The sequence below is a fragment of the Schistocerca serialis genome, chromosome 5, assembly GCF_023864345.2.
Source record: "Schistocerca serialis cubense isolate TAMUIC-IGC-003099 chromosome 5, iqSchSeri2.2, whole genome shotgun sequence".
NCBI classification, from domain to species: domain Eukaryota; kingdom Metazoa; phylum Arthropoda; class Insecta; order Orthoptera; family Acrididae; genus Schistocerca; species Schistocerca serialis.
Genome location: NC_064642.1, coordinates 435851507 through 435864158, shown reverse-complemented (window position 1 = coordinate 435864158; position 12652 = coordinate 435851507). Strand labels below are relative to the sequence as shown.

The window sequence follows — 12652 nt, the reverse complement described above, 5'->3', positions numbered from 1 at the left end:
TACAAGTGAGAAAGCAACAGAAGAAGTTCTTAACGAAGTTTTTCAAAGAAATATTAAGCGATTCACTGCAAGCTTACTCACCCTTAATTAAGAGTAAACATATTCTGCTCAGTTTTGTATATTAATAGGGCCATACCAATTACTGAGATAGTATACAAGGTCGGATTTTCCAAACTTCTGGGTGTACATAGTGAAAACTTGAATTGAGAAAATCCTATTACCGAGTTCCTAACGTATTTCACTTATTGTCGATCCACAATATCTTAAGGAATAATTTTCATGGGTAATTCATCACTTAAAGATATTGCCTGCTCAAAAGGAAACTATTAGACAAATACGATTTCACATGTACTCATATTGTAGGGACATCTTCAAGGAACCGGGATTTTTATCTGCACCTTCACAACATATCATTGATAAGCCACTGCTCACCGAGACGGTGGATGGCGACAGGTGGAGTTGCCGGCACTTGACGCGGCAACAAATGTATGTAAGCGGAGCAGACAGGTACGGCAGATCATACTTACGACGATATGGTCTGAAAATGCGGAAATCCATTGAGATAAGCGACTTTAACAAATGGCAGATTATTTTTACACAGAGCCTGTGAAAGAACATATTGAAAACGGCGAAAGTGGTCGAATGTTGCGGGCTACTCTAGTGACCATCTAGGGAAAGAGGTAAGGCGTGAAACTAGAACTAGGAGCTAAATGGTTGGACGTCTCGGATTCTTCACAGAACGTGATGTTCGGAGGTTTCCCAGCTCTGTAACGTAGGACAGATGGTGTTCTGCGGCATCTCTGCCGAAAGAGCACAATGTTGGTGCACGCACAAATATTTCGGAGCACACCGTTCATCGTATATTGTTAAAGATAGAGCTCCGCAGCAGACCACCCCTAAGTGTACACATGTTGACATCCTCAATTACGATTGCAGTGGACACGGGTCCATCAGGATTCGACCGTCGATCAATGGAGACGTATCGGTTCTTCGGGTGAATCACAATTTTGCTACACTAAGTCGATGGTCGTCTTCACAAACGCAGTCATCGAGTGAACGGCGGCTCCAAACGTGCAACGCACCGTGGACGAAGACTGGTCGGTTGAGTATTATTCTCCAGCGCTTGCATGTGACCTGTGATAGTAACCGAAGACATGCTGACAGCTGCGGATCACCTGCATCCTTTCATGCTTAACATCTTCCCCGACGCCGATGCCATCTTTCAGCGGTACAATTGTCTGTGTGTCAGAGCTAGAACCGTGAAGCAGTGGTTTGAGGAGCATTTTAGTGGATCCACGTTGATGTCTCGCATACAAAATTCGCTCTGTGTCGCTATCGGTTACCATCACCGCGTACACAAGTCAGCATATTAGATGTCCCCAGCGTAGACACATAATACTACGTACCTCCACAAACCTAACAACAAACTGTCAGATCCTTGATACGTAAAATCAGTGACGTATTTCGTTCCAAAGACGGGCAAACCCACTATTAAGAGGGTAGTCATAATGTTTTGGCTCATCAGTGTATATTCACTAACGAAATCTGTTGTAAATAATCCACCTCAATACGAAAGCAATTGCGAAATCCATTAACCATTACTGAAGCAATCGTAGGTTTCAAAAGAGAGACAATTTTTGATCATTTACCCAATAACATAGAAAGTCTGGCAGGTAGCAGAGCAAGTTTCAAATGTAGCCTCAGATCACTTCTTCTGGACAACTCCTTTTTATCCATAGAAGAATTTATATTTAAAAACTGATAACCTGTAAAAACAAGTTTTAAGTGTACAACTGGAAAAAATTAAAATTATTTATAGGAGAGTGTGGTATTCGTTCAAATGACAAATGGAACATTTAACTAACCAACAAGGTAATTGCTTGAGGACTAGGATGACCTATAAATACAGAGGTTCGTGTTTACTTGAATGTCACAGTAGTACTACGTTTTGCTTACCCTACACACCTTGCAAGATACTGCGAAGGAAGAACTAGATAGCTCATAGGATAAGGACCTATGTGTGGCTTACCAGCAAGTTTCTGGAATTCCCTTTCAATTATCATGAAGAAACCGATTTCTAAGGAAAGAAGGAAAATTAGGGTTTTACGTTCCGTCGACATCGAGGTCATTAGGGACGGGGTACAAACTCGCAATGCTTCAAGGATAGGGAAGGAAATCAGCTGTGCAAAGGAAATCAAGTGGCCTCTTGCCTTTGAGATGGCTTTAAAGCTGCCACTGCTCGGACCGTTGTGAATATTACTATGCTTCACTCACGATATTCTTTCGCGTGCTTGAACACTGTTGAATGTTTACCCCAGCTGGAGTTAGCAGATGCATATCTAACCTTCCTTTGAAAGTATCATCAGAAAAATATTTGTGTCTCAACAACACTTACGATTGCCTTGCGGTATTGCACAGGCACCTAGTGCAAGTCAGTGGCGTTATCCAGTTTTTCTGGCTATATTTATCACATTGTTGTTACTTGTGCAAACGCAGACATTCTTCGGAATGTTTTAATCTGAAAGACTTGGTTGTAACTCAAAGAAACGCTCTTTGATTATCAACAAAACGTGTAAATTTTATTATCAGCAAAAATTGTACAGTAACAACCGAATCTAACTTGTGAAGTGTCACGCTACGGTATACTACTTGAAAAACTACAAGCATGAATAAACAGTACAAATTTTTATAGTCTTTTCTATGAAATGTAGCTCAAATAACCAAACGTCTAAATGTTCTTTATAAAAAAGGTATCCATTTCAAATTGATTCTGAGTGTGGAAAAACATATCTACTCTAAACCAAAAATTTAAATTCCCCCCTCCCCCCCCTCTTCTTGCATCAAACGCTAGTGTTTGCTTTGGAGGCATCAAATTATAGTAGAGGCAAAGAGCAAAACTGAGATGAATCATCTTGTTGTTTAGTTCCATTAAACACTGATTTCAGCTCAAGTCAGGAACTTAAAGATTGAGAAGAAGACTGGGTTTGTTTTACGTGCAGTTTCCTAATTTTGTACTTCCATTTATAGAGTAAGATTCCGTTTCTGACTGGAAATCTCTGTTGCCACTGTTCAATCGAAGCTCATCGTTACCACACTGTAACACAGCACATTAAGACTGCAGAGATGGGAACGCTCTTTAAAACAACTTGAGTCGCTTTGTGTACTCACGTACAAAAACATTTCTCTTTCGGATTGCTAGGTAACTCTGGAAATAGACCCCGCCTGTCTATCTTCGTGTATTCCAGGAGCACGTTTCTCAGTATTGTCGATGTCGTGAGTCGTGCATTATTACGCGTTTCAGGGGCGAATTTCATCTATGAGAGACCAACTGTGCAATTACCTCTGTGTACATTAAATGTTCTTCCAACTGCACATTGTAACTTAATTTCACAAGTATTCCAGCTTATCACCTTCTTTAACAATGCCCAAATATTATCAGAAGCCTCTGTGTATCAAAGAGACGCAGGCAACGATTTTTATTAAACTACTTGTCCAGATCTCTAGACGTTAGTCTTTCCTGAAATTTATTACGTATATTCGTCAGTATAAATATTTACGAATTTCATCGTTGTTAAAAAATGATACAGACAAAAATATGTTAATTGGACAGAGAAGAGGATATTGAGAAACTTCTGGAACTCTTATTGAGTGACTACTTTACATAGGAAGACATTGATAGCCGTGAATGTGAAGAATGTCACACAGGCGTTTCTACGATGATCGAGGACAGGGAGGAGAAATCCGATATGAACAGAGTAGCAAGAAATACATTTCGTGGTCTCATCGAGGCTATGAGAGTCTACAGTTTTATAAAGTTCTGTGCAAAGAGGACAGACAAATCATAAAATCTTGGTTGTGAATAAAATCACCCTACACCTCATCAAAAATAAAGAATCGCACAAAATTGGCTTACACTGCTGCTATGTGGGAAAGGGTAGTGAAAAATATGAATAAAATATACGATGTCTGGTGTCGCAAACAGATCAGGCAGGTTGCTTTTACTGAGAGAAAGGACTTTGTAGCGTTATTTGACGTACGTGGATTGTAGAAAGCAAGGTGAATGAATCTCGAATAAATATGGAATACGACGGCATTCGAACTGAAATGCTTCGTCCAGATATAGAATTAAAACAGGTTTAGATCTCTTCGTTCAAGTCTAATGACAGAAAAGTAAGGTCCTTAACAAACAAAACTAATCACCTTCTGGCAGTCAGAGGTTGCTTTAAATGTTTAATAACGAACTGTAATAAATGACATCAAAATAGTGAAACATTAGAACTAACGTAAACTGTAACGCTTATGTGGCCAGTGCTGCTTTGTGCGATATATTCTTTCAAATCCTACCAAGTGTAGGGTAAAAATATTCGCTGTAGTTTATTACAAAATGTGTTAAAGAAATAATTTGAAAATTGGTGCGGTTAAACATGCCTGACGATCCTTAGCAAGTAAGTGAAAAGTACTGATATGAACTATGCCATCCTGCATTCCAGATTACATTTTTATGGTGCGATTGACGTTGAAGAAGGGAATTAAATGGAACTTGAAAGTTTCTCATTTTACAATGAAAATAAAATTTGATATAGTAGGGAATATGTGGTCTCCCTGTATTGCCTTATGAAATACAAAATGATCATTGGATTCCATTCAGCACTGAACGTCGAAGAAGTAAATAAGAGTATTATATGTTTCATGTATATTTCCTTTGAGGTGTATTAAACGCATTTTCCACTTGCAGAATGGGAGAATCTGAAATCCATGTTGCTCTTTGTCTCTGTCATCTACACATGGTGAACTTCTAGGGGTGAATGAGCAAAGGAGGAGTAATGACAAAAGTGAAACCAAACAAAATGTTACAATCACGAGGAAGAGATGTAAACAATGTAAGAAAAACAAAACAAATGAAATCGAAATACACTCCTGGAAATTGAAATAAGAACACCGTGAATTCATTGTCGCAGGAAGGGGAAACTTTATTGGCACATTCCTGGGGTCAGATACATCACATGATCACACTGACAGAACCACAGGCACATAGACACAGGCAACAGAGCATACACAATGTCGGCACTAGTACAGTGTATATCCACCTTTCGCAGCAATGCAGGCTGCTATTCTCCCATGGAGACGATCGTAGAGATACTGGATGCAGTCCTGTGGAACGGCTTGCCATGCCATTTCCACCTGGCGCCTCAGTTGGACCAGCGTTCGTGCTGGACGTGCAGACCGCGTGAGACGACGCTTCATCCAGTCCCAAACATGCTCAATGGGGGACAGATCCGGAGATCTTGCTGGCCAGGGTAGTTGACTTACACCTTGTAGAGCACGTTGGGTGGCACGGGATACATGCGGACGTGCATTGTCCTGTTGGAACAGCAAGTTCCCTTGCCGGTCTAGGAATGGTAGAACGATGGGTTCGATGACGGTTTGGATGTACCGTGCACTATTCAGTGTCCCCTCGACGATCACCAGTGGTGTACGGCCAGTGTGGGAGATCGCTCCCCACACCATGATGCCGGGTGTTGGCCCTGTGTGCCTCGGTCGTATGCAGTCCTGATTGTGGCGCTCACCTGCACGGCGCCAAACACGCATACGACCATCATTGGCACCAAGGCAGAAGCGACTCTCATCGCTGAAGACGACACGTCTCCATTCGTCCCTCCATTCACGCCTGTCGCGACACCACTGGAGGCGGGCTGCACGATGTTGGGGCGTGAGCGGAAGACGGCCTAACGGTGTGCGGGACCGTAGCCCAGCTTCGTGGAGACGGTTGCGAATGGTCCTCGCCGATACCCCAGGAGCAACAGTGTCCCTAATTTGCTGGGAAGTGGCGGTGCGGTCCCCTACGGCACTGCGTAGGATCCTACGGTCTTGGCGTGCATCCGTGCGTCGCTGCGGTCCGGTCCCAGGTCGACGGGCACGTGCACCTTCCGCCGACCACTGGCGACAACATCGATGTACTGTGGAGACCTCACGCCCCACGTGTTGAGCAATTCGGCGGTACGTCCACCCGGCCTCCCGCATGCCCACTATACGCCCTCGCTCAAAGTCCGTCAACTGCACATACGGTTCACGTCCACGCTGTCGCGGCATGCTGCCAGTGTTAAAGACTGCGATGGAGCTCCGTATGCCACGGCAAACTGGCTGACACTGACGGCGGCGGTGCACAAATGCTGCGCAGCTAGCGCCATTCGACGGCCAACACCGCGGTTCCTGGTGTGTCCGCTGTGCCGTGCGTGTGATCATTGCTTGTACAGCCCTCTCGCAGTGTCCGGAGCAAGTATGGTGGGTCTGACACACCGGTGTCAATGTGTTCTTTTTTCCATTTCCAGGAGTGTATATCTATTTGGTTCATGTAGTGCGTACCCCTGTCTCCAATAACACACTTTCACCTAAAAAAGGAACTGTAAGAACATATCAACTGCTTCAGGGAAGATGTACGATCCTTCACCTCTTAACTTCTTGTATGCTTAAAACTCCTATTATAACCACTGCTACAGTCAGTTACAACAGTTATTATCGTTTAGGGGTTCCTGTTTGCTTTACTGTGTGAAAGAGAACTAATTAAATTTGTCTTATTGTGTCCAAGACTACCTTCATTCGTAATTTGATTTTATACAAGGAGAAATAAAAAGTACATCCAAGAGATAGGTGGGCAGGATCAACGACTAACTCAGTGTTAAGTGCCTGCTCCTGTCATATACAATGTAAGTCCCATGTCTGCTTCTAATTGCCAATGCACTAATGTGTTTACTAGTATACACGGGTGAAGGTTTTAATAGACACGGAGTAGTCTATCTGCAGATCGATATTGAATTCTGTCATACACTGTAAGAACCTCCACTTGAAGAGAGGCTAATCACAATCAGTCGGCTACGGATTGAGTTTTGAGTTCGTAAATAGAATATTTTAATAACAAAAATGGAGGAAAGGATATATCTCCTTACAGATATCCTGTATCAGTTTTGTTTTCGTTACCTTAAAAGCATAGACTTTTTCAATAAAGTAACTGCCGGCTACTTGTTCAGATGTAAACAACCTAAGATTGACTGACGGCTGTCGAGAAATTAGTGCTGACATTTAGCATACGGCGTAGGTAGTCAGCGTTCGATTTTTCCTTGTAACCAGTCTTCTTACTGGTTTGCTGCAGCTATCCACTAATTCCTCCCCCAGGGGAAGAAGGGGACCTTTTAACAGACGTAATAATAATTTTCATACTGTACGTGTGATTCATCTCCAGTTTTCATATTCTTTTAATAAATATAGAGGGTGATTCAGTGATAATGTGACATACTTTCAGATATGATGGAGAAGGGTAAATGCTTCAGTTTGAGGTAAGGGATCCTGTTCCAGAAATGACCAAGACGAAAGTTAGAAGCGAATATTGTTCTGATATCTCTGTAACTAGACCTATTCTACTGAATGCTCTTTGCTTTCCATATTTAGAGACCACAGAAGCAAAAAAAGCAAAAAAATGTCTATTAAACGTGGGCTCTGAAGTTGTGAGCTCCATGAAACATATCTCTTCTAGTGAGAAAGTTCTCACAGCTCTTGAGATATGTGGTTTCGAGCCCATGATTATTAGACAATTTTTTCTTTCTTTGTGCATACTACATCCTCCAAAACTGGGGAAAGCAGAAAGCTTGCAGTGCAAGAGGTCCACTGTCAGTCGCATGAGAAAGATTTTCGCTTGTAACTTCCGATTCGGACATTTCAGGGTCAGGGCTACTTACCTCTGACAGCTTCATTTATCATTTGCAACAGCATCCACATATGTCGCTGAATGTACCTTCAAAATATACTCGTATCATTTTACAAGACGTAGTTCAGGACATATGATGCTAAATACTGAGAGGCGTGCTAAGTTACTTGTTTACTACGCACTACCTCCACTCACAAAACATTTCGGAGACAAATGGTTCAAATGGCTCTGAGCACTATGGAACACAACATCTGAGGTCATCATTCCCTTAGAACTACTTAAACCTAACTAACCTAAGGACATCACACACATCCATGCCCAAGGCAGGATTCGAACCAGCGACCGTAGCGGTCGCGCGGTTCCTGACTGAAGCGCCTAGAACCGATTTAGCAGACAGTACACACGTGTATTGCTGGATGTACCACTAAAATTATATAGTTCAGGAGATACGTTGTTATGAACACTGAGCTGAGTGAAAGTGCAATTGGAAGACGAAGTGACGACGAACCAATGCTCATAATTAAATGGCCAAAGCGTTCAAGTAAGAGATTAAGAGGGTAAATTAATGCATCTTTTGCGATGAAAGACGGGCTACTCACACAACGTATGAAACAAAGCTTTCATAAAAAATACAAGATACAGGTGAAATACGTCAACAAATACGTGTGAGATACGTGAAACATACTTGCAATATATTTGACATATGAGCACGCGGCCAAAGTCAAGAGTAGATGCTCATCCCAAACATATGGAACGATTTTAACCAAATTTGGTACACATATTACTTACGAAGTGGAAAGAAATAGTGTGAGGTTAAGAACCACCAGCGTCCTATTGTGTGAGGATGATAACCTGGAGAGAGAAGCGGAATGAGGAGATGGACAGAGCGAGGGGAGGAGGAATCGATCAGAGAGAGGGGAGTGGAAGGGATGCACATAGAAAGGAAAGAGGAAATGGCGGAGAGAGATTGGGGAAGTAAGAGAGGGACAGAGGGGGAAGAGAAGGAGGAGGAGGAGGAGGACGAGGAAGAGGAAGAACAGACAACGAGGTCATTACAGACGGAGCATGAGGTTAAGGAGGATGGAGGAATGGCAGTGCCCTTTCAAAGAAACCATCCCGACATTTGCCTTAAGCGATTGAGGGAAATCACGGGGAAACTAAATCAGGATGGCCGGACGCGGGTTTGAAACGTCGTGCTGCCAAATGCGAGTCTAGTGTGCTAACTACTGCGCTTTTCCCCCCTCGATGTGAGAAAGAGGTAAAAGCAGGGGTGAACAGAGGGAGGGGTAGAGGAAATGACAGAGAAAGGGAAGAGGAGGAGATGAACAGGGAGGGGGAGGAGGAGATGGATTGAGGAAGGAGAATGGAGCAGAATAACGGGTAGGAGAAGATGGACAGGGCGAGGGGGAAGAAGAGGATGGACACAGAGAAGAGGAGGAGGCGATGGGAGAGGGAAGGATTGACAAACGGGAGAATGAGCAGACAGACAGATGGAGCAGGTAGGAGCAGATGGATAGAGAGAGGGTGGGAGGAGATGGACGGAGAGGGGGGCAGGAGGAAATGGAGAGTGGGTTTATTTGGGAGGTGAAATGAGAGAAGGGGTTGGAGAAGATGGACAGAGAGAGGTGAAAGAGGAGATTGGAATATTTTCGTACCTGTGTAAGGCCGGGTACTCAGCTAGTATATACTGTAATATAAACGCGCCTATCAGTTAGCTGAGTAAATGTTAGTGGTAAGGGTCGAATAAATAAATGAACTTTAATCGACATGTAAGGACTGTGAGGCAAAGCACGTGAAAAGCAACAACGAAGGCCGCAGCTGGAAGAAGCACGTACTCACCGATGACGGCGAGATGAACGCGGAAGTTCCTGGAGGGCGAGCGCCGGAAGTCGACGCGGCAGCGGTAGAGAGCGTCGTCGCGGCGCTGCACGTCACGGATGGTGAGCGCCGCGACGCCGGAGGCCCAGGGCGTCGCCACAGGGCTGGGCGCGTCGAAGCTGGCGCGGTCTCCCAGCACGCGCCGCTCCTGCCAGTGCAGCGACGGCAGCTGCAGCTTGCCGCGCACGTCGTAGCTGCGCGGCAGACACACGTACAGGGCAGCTTTAGTTTCCTTGGTGAAAGAGAGGTTCATCAGTTCATGAAAGAATTTTTACTGCTTCAGCCACTAATATTTACTAGCATGTTACGTTTCGGCAACATTCTGCCATCATCAGATGCACTACAGTTAAATGCACATTAACCTGAAGTGAGGTGAGGATTATTTGCTGGGTGTGCCAGTGAGGTTCTGTACCGATTCTTATCGCTGTTGTAAAGGATTCATTTATTTGCTTATCTCACCTCAGCTAACTGTAACGCAACATGTTGCCGTCAGTTGTCGCGCTAATAAAGTTTATTAGAAATTGACTGAAGCAGTAGAAAAAATTTCTTAAATTTATAACACAGCCTCTGTCCTCAAACAGTTCAATACAACATGTATAAAGCAAAGTTAAATATTCATCAATAACTCAAGTTGCAACTCCAGGGAGGATTACTAGAGCCATCTCTGGCGGCAACACTGTGCATTACGGACTTCTTTGTGTGAAGGTTTCCTCTAAAATGGCGCCCATTTGAGATCTTCAAGCTTCTCCGCAACACCATAGAAACATCTGAGTCGACCAGATAAAACGCCAGCAGCTAATTCTGAGCCCTTCCCTCTAATCAGTTCTTAGAAACTCCCACACAGTATGGCGGTTCTGGAAAATAGATCGCACAGTACCCTTTTGTGGTGTCTTCTTAGAAGACGAGCCGCACTCTCCCAGAATTTCCATTTGTGCTCAGTATAACAGGTCTACTCCAGTTCACATCCGTTTCCCCAGTTAACCCTCTATACATTCCAAGCTTTTTCCTCATGCATCACAGCGGAATACCACAGTTTTATTTCGTCTGTGCTCTCAATGAACATTTAATGCTTTGCACTGCAGCTAGAGAAACTATTCCCTAGCAAAACTCGGAACTTTCTATAGGTAACCAGAAGCGGCATTTCACAGTAATCAACAGAATCACCATGAAATAATATTTCCAAGTACATAGATCGTTAATAGCCGTATCTAATTTTTCTGGGACACAGACAGTGACACTATCATTCTCATGAGTACTCGGCCACAGCGTTTGTTGACATTTGTGAGGTCTATTTCAGACAAGTGCCTACCTGGAACGATAGTCAGAAGCGAGGAGTTAGGCTCGTTTTGAAATTAACCTGGTAGAATATTTGCACACTGTACCCGCTGTACAGAGTTCTCGATTCAACATTTATCAGATCCGAAAACTTATACAGAATATGTTGGCACGTTAGGAGGAGGAGTGGACTTAAATGTTCACCTTTTTATCATATAATAGCCATGGATTGCTGTGTGAGTTTCTTGGACTCATTTTCGAAATAACCCTCAACGTGTTGTAAATGTTTTGTCTTTCGTTTCTTTCATCGAATGGTTGTCATGAAATCAGGAAATATACCACTTGCTTCCATAGCTAATTCTTGAACTATGGCACGGAACGTGCACCTTTAAATGGTTTCTTTTAATGGAAGCCCTATTTCACACGGAGCGTGAACTGCCGCATCTTTCATTGCATACAATGCATTAATCTAACTCCTTATTCTGTTAATGGAACGCTTTGGCCATTCAGCTATCAGCATTACATCGTCTTCACTTCTATGCCACGTGATTCCAGATTTATACGCTCTGCAGTTACGGCGAAAGAAGCCGGCAAAACCCCTGCCACGTTATTAAAGACTTAAAATCCTGCTCTCGCCAGAAGGGTTTTTAAGAATTCCAGACAGCTGTGAAATTTCAAATAAAATTGTTATAATTAACAGCGCGATTGTCAGGGATAGACTTCATTTGGAATATTGTAGGGATACTTTCATGGAATGTGTTAACATATCCTTAGCAGTAGTGGGTGCTTTTGAATCGTTTGATACTGCACAGATGTCGCGATCTTAGAATCCAGTTACTTAAAAGTATACTGGAATTACCACTTACCAACAAGTATACGTAATTGATATTTCCCAAATAAATTGGCAGTTAAATACGTAAAAATATTTAACTGTGAAACTAAAATATGAAGAGGTGTTAAGAAAATGAGAAAAGTAACCTGTGAGCTATGCGATAAATTGGAAGAGGTTGTAACACAAAAGTCTGGAATTAAATGTTTTTATTTATTTTCATTTATTTCCTGGCACTGAATTTGGACTTGTTGTCTATGTACCACAGAAAGTCGTTTTACTTCTGTTATTAAAGTGATTGCGCATGTATTCTGCTCAACGTAATAGCAATATTATCCTGCTATGTTAGATTATAGTGTAGCTGCGTTTCTAATTGTAATATGTTAGTGTGTCAGTATATTACGAATAAGTTAGAAATACACGATAAGCTAAACTAAGATTAATACAGAGTGGTGAGACAGAGTCTGAAAATATTCGTTTCGCAAACAAAAGAAGCCGCCCTTTTTTTTTTTTTTTTTTTTTTTTGCAATGTATTTATCCGTTCCAGACGCTCTTCGCTTTTACTTCAGGACGTCTTCAGTGGAATCTCGAATGAGACAGTTTTTGTTTTGGTATGCAAAATAAGTAGATTATTAAACAATTTATGTCTTATTTTTTGCGTAAGTGATTACATATAGTTATTCACGTTTTTCCAATTATCTGCGTGTCCTCTCATCTGGTCACGTGCTGGAAGTCGCATTACAACTTCAATTATAAAACGTAACCACATTTTCATGTTAAGGACTTTTTTATTCACAATTTTCATATTCTTTGAATAATTGCTGTGGATTACTGTTATTCTTCTGTCAGTTGGGATTATGTTTCATGAGAAAAGTAATAGTTTGACCTCCTGCTTGTGACTAGATGAGAGGAAACGCAAATACGAGCCAAAAATTCGAATAACTGTAAGTAATCTCTTACCTACATAAAAA

At 42.5% G+C, this 12652-nt stretch overlaps 1 protein-coding gene across 1 annotated transcript in view; it reads right to left on the bottom strand.

The window, feature by feature from the left end:
• The window catches only part of LOC126481983 (nephrin-like), an 881063-nt gene that overhangs the window by 319816 nt on the left and 548595 nt on the right, over window positions 1-12652 (bottom strand). The window contains exon 3 of the mRNA XM_050105948.1: window positions 9539-9771. Coding sequence (XP_049961905.1) covers window positions 9539-9771 — 233 coding nt within the window. The remainder of the gene's footprint in view (window positions 1-9538; window positions 9772-12652) is intronic.